Source organism: Vanessa tameamea, chromosome 5 (genome assembly GCF_037043105.1).
Source record: "Vanessa tameamea isolate UH-Manoa-2023 chromosome 5, ilVanTame1 primary haplotype, whole genome shotgun sequence".
Lineage (NCBI taxonomy): Eukaryota > Metazoa > Arthropoda > Insecta > Lepidoptera > Nymphalidae > Vanessa > Vanessa tameamea.
In genome coordinates this window covers 12,864,664-12,881,919 of record NC_087313.1, presented here as the reverse complement: position 1 = coordinate 12,881,919, position 17,256 = coordinate 12,864,664, and the positions used below count along the sequence as shown (strand labels likewise).

Below are 17,256 nucleotides of genomic sequence, written 5' to 3'. Positions count from 1 at the left end.
ACAACCTTAATATCAATCCCCAAATATAAGCAATGTTAACGTTCCCACAAAGTTTACAACTTTCCAAATATTTACAATTATATTTATTTTAAAAGCCAATTAGTCAACGCCGGATATCAGATTTCGAATAAAAGGACCGGATATTGTCCAAAATTTAAAATATTTTAGGTCTTTAACTGAAATTTCCTCGAATCCGGAGAAAATAGGAATCCACTAACTCCGGATCTGACTCCGCAGATCAAAGTTCTAGATAGGCTGGCGGTGTTGGCCTTTCAGGTAGTGGCACGCGAGGTAGGAGAGGATCTTCGGGAAGAAATATACGTTCCTCTACCGCATGCTTGTAAGAGGGATCGACGTCTAAATCGGCTAATGCTAGATCAGCTTCGAAGGATTCCCATCTGCATGGGCTCATTTCTGAATAATCTTCCCCGCCTTCTGGTGTGAGTTGAGCGCTCGGGGAAGCTGGAACGTCATTTTTCTCAATGCTGGAGGAAGATACGAAATGGGACGAAAATGTTTGAGATTCCGCTGGAGAGAGGTTAGCAGATGGTGTTTCTGGTGTTGGTGCGCTTCTCCAGACGGTACTGAGAGGTCCTCTCACGGGTTGCGGATGTGGGGAAGCAGAGCTGGGTCTGACATCGAAGCTAACCCTAACTTCTTTCTCTGGGCGCTCTTCTACGAGCATGTTTAAGTGTGAACGGTACGAGCTCGCAGGTAGAAGAGCGAGGCTCGAGTGCCGTTGTATGCTGGACCCTGATACCTGGCGCTGCTGAGAGTCGAGAGTCGCTAGGCTAAAAGTCAGCTGCGGGTCGGGAGAGTCGAGCGGAGAACCGAGGGGCGTCCCCGACATCGTGTGTGCTCGGTAACTGAAATTTAAGTATTTTATGTATTTTAACTTTCATTCAAGAAACTAATTACGTGGTCTAGTAGTATTAATTTTGATAACAATGATGTTAAGGCTATTTTCTTATAATATCGATTGAAATAAGCTTGAAAATAATAATAAATTAAATGGAATTATATTATTGAATATATATGAAAGTTATTAGCACTTACATTTGTCTCTGCAACAGGCTCTGCCATACGGCTTTCAGATCAATGGAAGGAGCTCGTAAGACGATGGGTCGCGAGCGTGCAGGAGTCCTTGGTGCGCACGACACCAGTGGGCTCTCCCCCCCAGCTCGACCCAGGATCAGTCGGAATTCAGTCGCTGCGAATTATATACTATTTTATTAAACTTTTAGGTCAAGTTCCCTAATTTTTTAGTACTTAAATAATAAGTGTCGTTTGTTTTTGTAGAAATTCGATATAATTTTACACATTAATTGTCGTACCTTTCTTCCTGATATTAAATTGGGCTTCCGATACAGTTCCCAATGCGACCGGTTCTTCCGTCACGAATAAGACTCTATCTCTGGACACCGTGGCAAAGAGCAGCAGGTCAGTGAATAGCAGCGCCCAGTACGGCCGGATTGTTCTGCCTTCTACTCTGGAGAGTTCTCCGCCGAATATCCATTGCCGTCCTGCTGTGTTTAGGACGAATGGCTGTAATTGTATAAAGGGAATATATTATCTTCTTGGAATATACATATTTGTCAGCTAATTCGTAATGAACAGCGACTTGGATTAAGCGTTAGTGATTGCACAAGAAAAAGTCTTAAAACTTAACAAATGCTTGGAAAAGTATGTTGCATTAACATACACTCTGTTAATATTCTTAAAAAGTCAAGTTGTCACTTACCTTACATCTAGTGAACACGAGGCGACTCTCCAAATCGGCAACCGACAGTAAAGGTTTTCCATCACCAGCGAGACCCATCAGGCCAGAACCGGCTGTCACATCTTGATAACCACTCTATACAAATATTACAATATTAACTGCACATTTTCATTAATATTTGGAATCGGAATTTACTAGTAACATCGTTTTCTTCTAATTATGCCATAATAAAACTTGTTTATATATAGTTATTGTAAGACAACAGGTGTGTAAAAAATGTACTATTGTATAATTTTTACCTGAAGCTGTTCCACAATAACTTGAAGTTGCTTTTTCTCAAGCTGGTCATAAGGGCCAGCTCCATTGCTGATAGCTGCTGCTCTCATTAATCTAAGAAGCTCTCTGAACTGTTCCAATGGTTTGTGAACAAGGGATGTGATATCGGGCCTCCTCCTCGGTATTGGAGGACTTGTGCAAAACCTTGAAAACGCCCCACTTGGGTCTTTTGATTTTTTTACCTGCATAATTACACACGGTTTTTAAACTAAATTTCTTTTAGAAGACATATTAACTGATGTAGCTAAGATATCTCACCAATACGCAATCAGCTCTTTTTAGTCCAAGACAGTATTTTCTGTAAAGACTAAGGAATACAGGTGTCTTTTGCAAATAAACGGCCACAACTGTCGATGTTTGTATTTCGCCATCATCTTGAACCACTTGATCCAGAATGTCTTCCGATAATCTAAAGATCTGTAATATAATATTTCTATGACAACTGGATATTTAAAAAATATAAACTTTTTTTTACTGTACGGCCTGCGACCCAAAAAAAAAAACATGTTTAGCGGCTTTTCGTTGGATTGCCAATCCTGATCGAATAGTTGATCCTATTACTCATAATTATACTGTTTTGGTATGAATATGAGCCAAGATAGCACAGTGGAATCAAAACCAGGAGAAGTTCAGTTGACGACTCAACGATCACTGTATTTTCATGTGTGTTTATTTATTCGTTTTGTGCTCGGCCATGAAGGAAAGCTGTTTCTCTTTCTCTTATTTGGGAGAAACGTCTCCTAAATAAGAGAGAGATGAGGCATTCGCTCACTAGTGGAATATTATGCGTACTAATATAAATGTTGTTTTATTTATCAGGTTTTTAATAAGCTACACAATATCATAGTTCAACAAACTTCATTAGACTGTTTGTAACCTTCATTGAAGCCATTGAAAATAATCTTCCATTATTGATATAATGTTTTGTAATTTATTTTTAGTTTAAAAATTCTGACTTTTAAGTAACGATTTGGGATTATATCTTGTTAGGTATTTTCTGATACGCAAATCAGAAGGTAAAACAGGTTTTCTAACGAAAAATAGGTAAGTAACGATAAAAAGACAAAAGAATCAAAATTTCTTAAGATTTTAGGATGAAAATGATTCTACATTATATACATCTCACAAGTAAGTATGTTCATACCTCTTCAATATTTTGGAACAACAACTGATGATCACTCGGTGCAATCAAATCAGCTCTTTCAGCGAGTGGTGATACAAATCGCACCAGGCCGAACTGAAGGCATGTTCCATAATGCTGTTCTCTGGACACTACGGCTAAAAGCGCTCGCTTCCTTCCATCTGTAGTCAGGCTTGTTGCCTGTGGGAGAATTATTCGTTTAACTTGGACTAAAAGTTTAAGTGAAAATAATTATAATTTTATAGTTAGATTTTTATTACGTTTCGTTTTTTAATTTTACAAACAAATTAAGGTATGTTTAAACGTGGAATGGCTTTTTTTGGGATTAAATTGATTAATTTTTTGTCGGTAATCGTTACTGGAAAAAAAAAAAAAATGTCACTCTACATCATATAGAGCATTTCTACTTCTGCTCCAAAAAGAATAAATGAGAACAATTAGAAGTAATAGAAATAAATATGCAAAGTATTCTCTGAATTTGTTATTATTGGCTTTATTTCCTAAGTTATCTATCACACGATCTTTATAGACACCAGCGTATTGAACAATACAACACCAAGGCTACTGGTGCCGGGTGGTGGAGCCTTTGGCTCATTTTTTCTTTCTTCAGATAATTGATGCGCGTAACATGCATTGTAACCCACCTGTCACCTAATAAATCAGTTCGGGACGAGACGCTGAGCTGAACGTTCTTGTAACACAGGTGGTATGAGGTTTTCACACGGCATATTTATCAGTAAAGCTCAATCGACCAAGGTCAACGACCTATAACTATCTCTTCAAAGAAAATTTAACATATCCAATATACAAATCATTGGCACGTGAAATAGACAGGAATGTTAGCAATATTTCGACGTTGCAATTTTGATCCTTTCATACAACAATTACAATGTGTCAGAATTAGATAAATTAATATCATATATCAACATTGTTGATCGAAGTATGTACCGTATGAATAATATAACATTATATAAAGGCTACAAGGCTGCAGGTTCCGAGGTCTGGGTCAAAGCCCAGGTCGGGCTGATAAAAAGATATTGGATTTTTCTTTCAGAAAAATAATCTGGAATAATCTGGAAGCTGGAAGTGTTTACACTCGTGTGCCTCGGAAAGCAATTAAGCCGTTGGTCCTGAATTGTTTCCGGTGAGATTATAAGAGAAGGCAACTGTGTTTGCGCAAACATTTGTGCATTATAATATGTCTTCCATAGTTGGCCAGTCTTCCTTGAGCTTGGCGGTCGTGGCCGGAATCGGTCAGGACGACATCATCATATCCACACAAGTAAATAGTATAAAATAAAATGTAAAAATGGAAATGGTTGGAAATGTTGTTGTTTGTAGGACGATTCCGTGATTATTAAAGTATCTGTGAGCATGTTATTTTAAGTATGTATGTTTGTGAATATTAATTCGTTCCTAAATCGACCCTTATTGTAACAATAGCTTCATGAACATTTTATTTGATGATAAAATACATTTTTAACTACTTCTAAGGGTGCTGACTTCTAAGGGTGACGTAACTCTACGTGCAACCTAAATATCACTTAACATTTATTTTCTTAAGTGTTCTCCATGTACATAATACTATATTTAAATTAATTAAATAAAACAGTAAAAATAAAAAATAAATAAAAGGAAAGAAAAAACAAATGAAAACAACAAAAAATAATTATAAGCAATAAATTTATTTGCACTTAATATTAAGAAACATATTAGAAAAAAGAAACGAAATAATCATAACAGGAACCAAAATTTTTACGAATTACGAAAATAAATTAAATTAAGACACACTACATAAAATGTGTTTTATACAAAATAAACAAAATAATACAATAACACAAAGTTTTAAATCTAAAAATGTTTCACAATTAAACCTATCTAAGTTGACAAAAAAAAAAAAAAATAACACACGACGATCTTTGTCAAAATAAATTAAAAAAATAACAAAATAAATAATAACGAAACAGTATTCTTAAACGTAACGATTCCCCTTCGTAAATTAACCTCTCATCGGCCATATAATTAGACAAAGTAACTCTGATTCTAATTGTAATAAACGCTGAGATTTCACCACCCTACGATGTAAAAATAAAATCTGTACAAGCTAAAGACAAACTAAATTAAGCAAACATTTCTATAAGATACTGGAATGTATTGTGAAGTTCGTGTAATCTAGGTGTATCTACAGCAATAACAATAGCGATACCTACTACTGTACACAATTGTAACAGATAAAAAAAAAATTAAAAACAAACACACACTTAAAAAAATTAATGATAAAATTTAATATCTATGACATTAGATCAAACTAGGTCAACACTAGCACCACTTTCCTAAAAATTCTAAATTTGAATTTAGATTCAAAACATAATTTGTGATCGAAAATTTTTCAGATGACTAGTATGAATTCAATTCGAAAATAGTTGGGAAGGATGAGGTTCTTTTTATGATACAGACGGAAAAAACCAGATTATATAGTATGATAAATCATGATAAATAAATAGAAAAAGGACATAAACGACAGTAACTAAAATGATAAAAAAATAATTTATTTATGACTTCCCAACTATGTAAATTTAGACCAATTCTAAACTATGATGCCGTTACCGACCTCCTTGGAAAATGTGACCTGCGGCAGGTGTAGCTTGCGTCTATCTAAGGATTGGCTGGTGGAGGAACAGGCAGTGGGTGGTCTCGCTGCTGCCGCTGGTGAAGCAAGAGCCGCTGCTCGAGGGGATTTTGGTGCTGGTGGTGGAGTTGACTCCGGAGCAGGTATGGACGCTTGACCCAGACGTGGCCTGATACCGACGCCATTTTGCGGTACTCGTCTGAAGGTTTCCAAGTTTAATGTTTGTCCTGCTGACCTGTAATTAAATGAACACTGTGAAATTAGCTTTTGTTAAAGCTAAATATATTAAGATCTATCAGCCGCGTTGAGTAGCGTAGTCTTGTGAGTTGCAAGACTTAAAAAATACAAATAATATGAAAATATATTTTCTCAAATTACAGTACAAAGTACATTTCAACAAAATGGCCAATATTTAAAATTACAAAGAGGAGAGAATGCGGGAAATATCTTCCGATTTTTTTGTTTAATCAAAATTTAGGCTTGTACGATATCGTAATTTATTGTGTTTTTTTGGAACCACACAGTTACTACTCGGAGTATGACTCTCATATATAACTTCTAAATACTCACGTATAAAAAAATATTCTTTACGCCGATGTTAAAAATTAAGGGAAGTAAAATTATTAGTAAAAGGGATTAATCTAAACAAAAATAAAAAAAATCAATTGTATAATTCTGTTTAGAAAAATTAAAAATCTATTTTAGTAACTTAACATAATATTTTAACTTACTTGACAAGATTACGGACTTCCTCTTCAGATGCTGTAACAACATTCTTGTTTCCAACAAAGACGATGTAATCACCAGCCCTCAAGCCCGCTCTCTCAGCCGATCCACCAGCTGCTACTCTCTCAACCCTGGGAGGGCGTGTCCATACCACCGTAAATCCGAAACCTCCTGTTGTTCCTCGTAATAACCTATGAAATTCATAATTTTAGATAGAAAATCGCATTTATTACAATAAGACATAAATGTTTTTCGAGTTACAAAGTTACGTCAAAAAAGTTTTTTTATAAGGCTAAATACTAACTTTCTAGTTGTCGTAAAAGGCGTTCTTCCGTGCCGTTGTGTTCGTCGAGGTGCTGCAGGATCTTCGGGTGGATCGAGTTCCAAATATCGTAAGAACAGGTGCTCATCAGCTTCCCGTTGTAAGGCTGCTGCAACTTGAGCTTGATTCGTTGATGGGCCATTGGACGCTACACCTAAATACGACAGTTTTAAAACGATTAAAGGATTTGTATCATCTATGAATGAAAGTTTGATTTTTTAGTAGTGATTTCAAATTTCAATACTTTATTAAACAAATTACGCTTAGAATTTTTGCATTTAAATACTATTACTATGTATTAGTTCTGTTAAACATGATAATTTAAGGTTATCATGAATTTTCGAGGCGTAACATCTTTCCTCTCGTTTTCTTTTGAGAAATCACGTGCTATTTGATTTGACGAATGAGCGCGCACGGTTAGAAAGTTGCCCGTCGGATGCTAGGTACCCATTTTCCAAGAAGTTAATTTGCTCATTATCAAGGTGAGATGTCAAATGTTACACAACATAATATTCAACTACTGTAAGGCTCGCTTTTGTTCTTTTTTATTTCATCAAAGTAATAACTGATGTATGGTGTGACTGATATATATATAATCCTTCGAACGCTTTTTAAGCTTTCCTAACTTCTCGAATGCTTAAAACTAATAACATTATAAACATAAGACAATTATTTTTAATACATTTATCAAATTTACCTTTATCTGTGTTTTCTTTTGCACCATCGTTAGTGCTAGTTTCAGTATTATCTGTGGCCATTTTGCGTCGGTCAGTCACGCGACAGGCGTCCTGCGCCGGCGCACTTTGGCGCCCCTGCTGCAAAAAGTACGTGCCGGAGATGTCGTTCTTAATAGCATCTTTCAATGGGAACGAGACACATCCTAGAAACTCGCTCCGTCTGTAACAACAATAAATACTTCATTAATTAATGTTTTTGTTTATATATAAAACGAAAAACATAAGGATTAGTGGTGAATAAAAATCAGGTTTATTAGGATAGGAAAATAAGGACAAACGAAAAGATTTCGAAGGTACTTCCTATCTATTTAAAAGTGAACACATAGAAGGTCGATGACACAGTAGTAATCACTAGGTGGAGACAATTCATACCAAAGGCGGAAGAAGAAAAAAACATTCAAAACGTATTAGTAGTAGTTTTATTTCTTGCACAGATGTGTGGCAAGTTAGATCGTAAAAAAATTGACCTCAATTCGCTTCCATGAGCGTAATTAGATGAACAGGCGATGTATCAAAAAGCCTCACGTCGACTTTTGGTATAGGTAGTCATTATCATAATGCACGTCAGTCATGTCCGAATTTTATGCATGATTGTGTAAAATTGAGCTTCCATTGTAGTAGTAGGGCAAACGCCCGGAAATTGCAAATTTATATTATAATCTCTCGTGATATTTTTGCTGTCGCATTGTGCTGTCTGATTTTGTGCTTCATTAACTTCTCACTTTTATTAATCAGCAACATTTATCAACATAAAATTATCATTTATATCTTTCTTTCCTTCTTGGGTGTGCTGAACGAAATATCTTCAAGAAATAAGTTTGCCTTATACATAGTTCTCTTTCGTTATTGTTTTTATTCCTGGTACGTAAAAAATTGAAATAATTAATAAGTCACTTAAGTTTTCATTTATTCAAATCATAGAGCCCTGTATTACATAATAGCACGTTGTACACTTTTATAAACAAGTTATTCATACAATCGATTTTCAGTATAACTTTCACTAGTTCTTGAAAGGTAGGTAAGGTAAGGTTGGCAGGTAAGGGTTGCATCGCATGTTTGAATCGCTTGTAAACATTTGAAGGAGAAAGTGTGGCCTTGTTCCTCAGATTTTTACAATTATTAGGTCCTCGTTGGGTGTGTTGCGTCAACAACAATATCACACGTCCTTTGCTACCATCATTGAAATAAGAAATATTCCATCTTTTTTTCATCAAACAAAACTTTGTGCATCGACAAATGTCGGATTTCCTAGAATTCCTAGAAAAACAGTATCAGCTAGAGTTATATCACGTTTTATTTCGAAATTCTCTACTATTTGCCGGTTGTTATCAAGTAATGCGTCCATATCCATATATTGATTGAATGGATCATTCTGATCATTTGATTACGAAACGAATTATCAGTCCTTGCATTTCCTTACCTTGTCAAATGTGTACACAGCGTGTAACGCAGGATGTTGCCATAATTGAACCTCAATTATAGTGTTAATAAACATCAATCATTCATTTGCGTAATATATGTTCACAGTAAATGTTATTTATTATCTTTTACATTTAATTTGAAACAAACCACCATTGTATTGTAGATAATTTATTTTCATAAAGGTCATAATCTATTTTCTTTTATCGACTGAAATTTTAATCCAATTCGGTTTCGCGTAAGCATATTTTAGTGAATTTTGAAATTGGTATATTTTTCGTCATTCAACATCAATATATATTATTATTTTAAACATCGATACACACATCTATAAAGTGTTCGTGCTTCCCTAAGGTTTCACAAAAGCTTCTAAGCATGCAAGGGCTGTTCCAAAAAGCCTTTCTTCCTCTCGTGACATTGGAGTGCATATCCATGCGGACTAGAGTGACGGGGACACCAAGCGGGGGTCACTTACGGGGATAGTTGTCACTGTTCTTCGAGAATTGGCGAGCTGCCCGTGTGTGATGTCTCCGTTTTATCGTGGATATCGGCTGGGAGGCTATTTTTCCTAGCTCTAGGTTCTGGAGGGTCCCATTCAGGTAAGCTATTTTTCCTACAGAGTTGGGTGTTGCGGTGCGCGTGTTGGTGGGAGCAATGCTGCCGAGGTGGCGGCTCTTCCCGTCGGGCCTGACTTAGTCCGGCGACGGTTTGAGACACGAACGACATCTTCGCTGTTCTTTTATATGTTTTGGTCTACTGGAACATGTTTGCAAGCTTATACTATATTTAGTAATGTACTTCTAAATTTTATAGGGTTTTTCTTTAGATAGCCAATTCAATACCAGTTTTATTGTATTTGAAACTATTTTACGTGAATATTTACGATTAGGAATTCATTGGTGATTGTATTATATCATCGCGTCGATTATGTCATTATTTCCTCAAAATTAAATTGTTTATAGAATATTAAATTATAATTATAAAGTTCAGGGGATTTTTTTCTACTATATGTTCCTAATAAGCCATTAGTTAAGTAAGTTTGTAGCGACATCGTGTTGAGTTTTACAATGTTTTTTAAAAGTTATAGTTTATTTTATAAGTACGGCGAGAACAAATTGTTTAAGAACACGCAACGGAACCGGCTTCATGAGTTCGTAATTCGAACGCATTTTTTAGTCGTAAATATTGCTTATATATTCCTAATCTAAGATTAAATTTAAAAAGGTCATAAGTTTTATAACATCATGAAAGTAACATTAAATAAAATCAGAAAACAAGAGATTCAGGGTCCAAGCCCATTAACGTCCAACTGATAGGATAAAACATCTTGAAGTCGTTACCACGTTGCTCCAATGTGGATAAATGTACAACATATATATTTTAATATCTAGTAGTAATTTTAATAGTAACCGAGTTCTCGTTTCTTTGTTATCTTAACATGGCAATACAAAATTGCATACAAAGGACGTAATCGAAGAAAACGACACAATAGAAAATGTTGGCGCGTCGCCAGTTTTGTGAGTTGATACATGAACTACACGATTCGCTTGTATTATATCAGAAATATAACAAACTGGCTGTTTTTCTCACTTCACTATATGAATAAAAAATACAATATCTCTTATTCACATTAAACTTACAGTACAAAAATACTTTATTGGAATAGGCTTGTGCAAGCACTTTTGTATCGACGCTTTACAAGATTCTATTAAATGTAAAATTACTCGGTCGAAATTTATAATCTACCAAAAAATTTAAAAGGAGATTGAATTACTGTTTCTTTTGTTTAAATTAAATCTTCAACTAAACATAATTTATATATCATGTATGGATATCAAATACTTATTTTGTATTGAATAATATGTCATGAAGGGACTAGTTTGTTCCGGTAAGGACATTTCAGATAGGTAATCAATTTATAATACTTAAAGTTCAATATAATGTCAATTGTTAAATTTTTAAATTAAGGACTCGGAGGAGCGAATCTAGTGTTTGAATATAAACGGTTGTTCCCATTACTAAATAGGATCACTCAACCGTCCTTTAACGTTCCAATGCACATCAGCAAACTTGGATCTAAAGGTTGGCAAACCATGAGGGCTCCGAATTTAAACTTTCCCTCTATCTATGAAACAATAATCTTTGAACTCTCGGTATTATCTTCGTAGCTGGGATAACTTATACCAATCGAAACCAGATTATACTGAACCTTATTCAGTAGCTGATCCAGAATTGTCGTTTGGGAGGGGCTTGACTCTACTAAGTGAGACGTATTAGGATAGTATGTACTATAAACTCATACTTTCATATTTATTTAGGTAGTGTAATTCTTCCTAAAAAAGATTTATTAGAATAATAATTACCAAGTTCATTTTAAGATTTGTCATGGAAGAACTCAGGCATCTTTGGTTGCTGTCACATATGGTACCGAACGCTCCGTTCACAATTTATCGCTCGTTTAAAATCCGTCTCGATTTGTAATAATATAACGGCCCTTACAATTAAACGTCGATATAATATACATTCTTCGAGTTACAAGTCTTTTGTAATATTAAAATAATATTTTTTTTCTTAATGCGTATGAAAGTTGATGTATGGTACATACAAACTTTTTGTCTGTCTGTCTGTTTAGTCCGGCTAAGCTTGAAATCAGCTGGACTGATTTTCACTGGCAGACAGCTGATGTATGAGGAGTTACTTAAGCTACTTTTATTTTAGAAAATACCTTAGGTTTTCCGCAATGAATATAGCCCATGAAATTGTTAAATAGTTCCGATTATATATCCACGCGGACGAAATTGCGGGTAACAGCTAGTAAATAATATATTTCTTTTTAAAAGGTTGTGAACGTTGCAAAAAACATATGTAGTTGTATGCCGTTTTTAAATGAGAGTGTCATGAAGTGTTTGCCCTACTTTTTTTAACATTAAGGGCATTCCATATTTTCATTTAAAACTGTGTCAAGATCTTCGGTTATTATGGACGTGATCAGCATTTAATAACTGAAATATTTGTCAAAATTAATGTTACGAGTCTATATTTATTTATTATTCTTCGTTTTTATACTTTATACTTTATGTCGAGGAAAATGGCCATCTGATGGTAAGTGGTAACCACCATCCATAGACACAGGATAGTAATAAATTTGAACCATTCCTTATAACACCAATGAGCCAACAACCTTGGGTGCTAAGATAACATCGCACTTGTAGCTACAGTTACACTGGCTCACTCACCCTTGAATGTGAAATACTATATTATTGCTGTTTAGTAATAGAATATCTGATACTACCAAGTATGATGGTTAACCGATTTAATTTTTAACTGGAACTATAACGAGCTTTAATGGTCATAAATTAATAAGAAATATTTGTAAATATGAGTAGAGAAAGAAATGTTCAAAACGCACAGAATCGCGTGAATAATGATTGTCGTCGAATATCGACCACCGAACGAACAATAATTGACAAAAATGTCAAGGCCATTATTAAAGAATACCCGCGTTTCCAATAAAAGTTATGAATCGATACGTATGGCATAAAACTCGCAGTCTTTTAATACATACATATAAATCGTTTATAAGCATACAATTATTCCAATTTAAAAATATCTTTATCGCTTAAAATTAGTTTCATATGTTTTTTTTATGTATAATTAATTCTAAAAAACTCATAAGAAAAAAATATCATTTGAGGAAATAATAACGCCGATCGAAATGTTATTTATTTAAAAATAACCACAGCTTTATAAGTCGGGAAGAAAAACGGAAGTGTCCTTTCGATAGACCGAGGGCCATTGAAGGTTGTAACTTCGTTGGGGCAACCTTATTTAAACGCTGTTCATTCGTAAAATGCTTACAGATCATTTTCGCAACGAATTAAGTAGGCATTGTTGACAATTATTATATTAAAGACTACATGAAATAAGAAATACTTACCTTAGTGTTCGTGTTTATACTAACATTAATAAGGTGAGCAAATTTTAAACGCAAGTATTTCAACTTTAGAATGAAACTGTTATTAAAGGTACAATCGAAATACTCATTAGTATGTGACAAAGGTTAGGTTAGGTTAGCAGGACAGCATTGCTTAAGCGACAAGGGCGCCAGCAGCTCGCTTTACATTTTATTTTAGTAATTGGAGCGCAATACAGATACTATCTAAACTAATTTTAAAGCTAAAGTAACTGTGTTTATCTCTCTGTCTGAATTTTATGAAATTTGCTATGAAGCAAGCTTCAAGCTTGCCCCCCCGCCCCTAAGCCAGGACATTTGCTTTTTTATGTGTGCGAAAAAAAGTTACTGGCTGGTTAGTGAGCCGTGCTCCGGCTGTATAAGAAAAAAAAAAAAAGAAAAACGTAAACAAAATCAATTTTTATCGACAAACTCCACTATTTGACATTGAAAAAATCTTTTGAATAATGTTTCATTATTTTGGCGTCAAATGTAGATGAGTGACTTGCAGTTTACAATTAAATTAAATCAAAATAAAACCGTAGTCATAGGTTTCGAAATCCATAAAAAAACTTTTGAATAACCGCGAAGTTTCGCGGTTATTCAAAAGTTTATTAAATTTTATTATACGTATACATAAATTGCATTCGTGCGAAGCCGGAGCGAGTCGTTAACACCATACAGAGGTTACATATATTCATAGCTTTCGAGTGTCCGAGTGAGATTTAAATATAGACGATTTATAGAATACACTTCTTGAAATAACTTTCCGTTCCGATTTTAAAATGCCGCTTAAGGGTTAATTTACGGTCGAATAGAGCCTTATTCTATTCTCATTATCACAAAGCTCCGCAACTTTATACAAACTAATAATAAGACGGTCAGATTGAAATAAGGACAGGGCTAATTTGCTTTGTAGTCAAGAGGAAATGATATAATAATAATCTTTAAGGGGCAAGATATTATATAATATTGGGACTAGATATAGCCTGACCTACTTGGTTGGATTTATGGATTGATACTGGTGACGACAAGAGTAAAATTTTAAGAAGATATTTGAATTTGAATAAGAGCTATTGTTATTAGAATGGAGTTTTGCAACTGGCATATATTGTCACGTAAGGATAAAGCGTTGTCCAGGCGACTTTTCCTCTCTTTTTCGTTTACACGTTTTTGTTTTAAATAGTTTATGTTATTGTTTCAATTTACAAAGGATTTTTAATTACAGTTATGTCGTAGTTATTTAATTCTCAAATTTTGTTGATTTATTTTTCCTTCGTTCCAACCGGGTGTACCACGACGTTATTAAACAATTTAAAATATTTTTTAATTAATTTTATATACAAAATAAAGTTTTCTCAATACTCACAGTTCGCGTAATGACTTTAATTCACGATGTGATACGGTCGCCAGTCATTCGAGTATTAAGCCCTCGTATACAAATACTAAGCTATACAAATTCCTATTTTATCTTCACCTTAAGTGTTCATAAAACGCTCATTAAAACTGTCCTAGATTCTAGACAGCTTGGGTTTTTTATGATAAGCGGAAGTAGAACGTGTCGCGTAGTCTATGGTTAGCTACCATTTATTCTAATTATAATATAACAAGATACTATAAGATATATTCTAGTTTTATTGAAATATATTGTCATGCACGCACTCTTTGACCTGAAGCAAAAATAATACACTTTGTACTAGCCCGTCTGGGTAGGTACCACCCACTCATCAGATATTCTACCGCTAAACAGCAGTACCCAGTATTGGTGTGTTCCGGTTTAAAGGGTGAATGAGCCAGTGTAACTACAAGGGACATAACATCTTAGTTCCTAAGGTTGGTGGCGTACTGGCAACGTAAGAAATGGTTAATATTTTTTATAGCGCCATTGTGTATGCGCAATGGTGACCACTTACTATCAGGTGGCCCATTTGCTCGTCCGCCTACCTATATCATAAAAAAACAGAAAAAAGCACATGAACTCTATTAATCGATCGAAAAGGTTGTTTGAATAGGTTCTCATAAACTCGCTTTTGATTCACTTTAGAAACTAATTCAATGTCAAGCTAGCACCGATTTCGAATGTAGATTGCACCATCTTTTTTTTTTTTTGATAACATCACATACATTACTCTGAACCCAATGTAAGTAGCTAAAATGAAAAATGAAAAATAGTTTATTCTTTATCAAGTTGTACATAGCAAATAAACTAAACCACTTGTGTTATGGAAAATCAGAAGTAACGACGGCACCACAAACACCCAGACCCAAGACAACATATAAAAACTCAGATCAATTCAACAGAATCAAAAGAATTAATAAAAACTCAGTAGTTATTTTCTTTTTTATCAATCATGTTTAACAATTAAATAAAGATGAAAAGTACATTAAAGGGGGTTGGGTTCTGGACGCATTAACTTGTAGATTAGGTTACTAAGCCAGTCGGTCAGGAATATCAGAAAAAACACGTCTCAGGTTAATGGAAGCGTCATCTCAGCTCACGCACTGAGCACTTAAACAATCGCCACTACGAAAATAAAATCAAAATATTCTTCATTCCAGTGGGTACTTATCAGTCACTTTTGATTGTTATTAAATTAAACGTAATACTACCAGTTTGGTTTTACCAAGATTCAGTAGTTGCTGTTAACAGCGAGTTATTTATCATAAGATTTAAATGTCAAAATAATGTTTCAAATGTATATTTGAAATAAGCGGTTGGCATTATATTTTTTTAATCTCTACTAATATAATGAATGCGAAAGGGTCTGTGTGTCTGTTACGCTTTAACAGCTGTACAATGTAAGCTAGTGGGAACTCCCAGAAAGGATTTGGTTACTTTTTATCCCTATCACCTGACGACGAACTCCTAGAATGCGAACGAAGCCACAAGCGGCAACTATACTTTTATAAAAATATATTTGTTTAATAAGAGGCTACTCACATGAATAGACACGTTAGATTAGACACGTTTTTTGAAATATATTAGGACAAAAACAAATGACAATCAACAAATAATCAATAATAAATATGAACAATTTAATTTTTATATACCAATCAAATTATACTTTTACGCCCTCTGAGAGGGTAATATTGGGGATACATTTTCGTCAAAAACTGAATTCTAAGAGGGCGAAGCCGGGTGTTTGCCTAGTTTTTATATATTTTATCGCCTTTTTAGGGTAAATACACAGGACGAAACGCGCGCTTTTTATCCTTTATCTTAAGATCAACTTTATGGCCGATCATAAAATGTTGACAGGCAAACAAAACAGCTGAATTTGTTTTATTTAAATACAATAAAAATAATAAAATCAGTTTATATAAATATTTAAGCACATCAAAAAATATATCAAAATGCGCGACGAATCAAAAATTTCAACCGGAAAACTCATTATGAATGTATTTGAACGAATGAGTTACATATTTGAAAACATAATAACGTCTACCATGTAGTCAATTAATTATAATATTATAATATACATATTCGTTATTAAAACATATATAATAATACGTACATATATAACGCATTTAACCCAAATAATTACCCAGTAGGTATTACCGAAATATCGATGTAGTAATAAAAAATTACAACGCGTCTCATAGACGACGTAAAACTAACACAAATAGATTCTGTGTAATCCAATGGAAACATTGCGTTTTACGAGTTAGGTGGCGTTTTATGAGCTACTAGACAGAGTTTGGCCAACGCCTCCACTAGTATATGACTTATGAGGGCATAAAACTACTCTAGTTTTATTCGTTCTAAGAGTAAATTTATTTTTAAATAATTTCGTTACACGCTTTACAGTCTGATCGTAATTCATATTACGATTAGAAATTAGTTAGAATTTATGAACGCAAACATTCAATCAAATATATACTTTAAAAAAGTCACGTAACCTCGTCGTGTTTTTTTTTTTTTTTATTTCATCATTGAAATATATCTCGCAATATGAGAAGATTTGGTGTTTATTCTAGTACTCTCCTTTACTGGTAGGATAAAATATATGTCCGATATTACCTTCATATATATTTACACGAATTAAACACGATTTGAACTCTTGGTTCAGGGCCGGACCGTAAGTTTAAGTAAGGCCCTGGGCTAATACTACTTAGGATCCGACTGAATTTAAGTTGACTACACTTTCATAAGTAAACAAAAATGTATCACTGAAACTTAAGATAAAATAGTACCGAGGTCTGTTAAAGGATTAACACGATAAAATTAGCGAAACGTATGTACATCATTACCGGTACAACAAGTGAATACTCGT

The 17,256-nt window shown here is 34.2% G+C and overlaps 1 protein-coding gene across 2 annotated transcripts in view; it reads right to left on the bottom strand.

The window, feature by feature from the left end:
• The window catches only part of Psgef (Protostome-specific GEF), a 53,637-nt gene that overhangs the window by 12,183 nt on the left and 24,198 nt on the right, over nt 1-17,256 (bottom strand). For both annotated transcript variants that reach the window (XM_026645424.2, XM_064220839.1), the window contains exons 5-15: nt 7,572-7,771; nt 6,857-7,028; nt 6,558-6,743; nt 5,809-6,061; nt 3,201-3,377; nt 2,315-2,473; nt 2,020-2,238; nt 1,742-1,855; nt 1,335-1,545; nt 1,057-1,210; nt 761-866 (exon numbers count right to left, since the gene is read on the bottom strand). In XM_026645424.2, the coding sequence (XP_026501209.2) occupies nt 761-866; nt 1,057-1,210; nt 1,335-1,545; nt 1,742-1,855; nt 2,020-2,238; nt 2,315-2,473; nt 3,201-3,377; nt 5,809-6,061; nt 6,558-6,743; nt 6,857-7,028; nt 7,572-7,771 (1,951 nt within the window). The remainder of the gene's footprint in view (nt 1-760; nt 867-1,056; nt 1,211-1,334; nt 1,546-1,741; nt 1,856-2,019; nt 2,239-2,314; nt 2,474-3,200; nt 3,378-5,808; nt 6,062-6,557; nt 6,744-6,856; nt 7,029-7,571; nt 7,772-17,256) is intronic.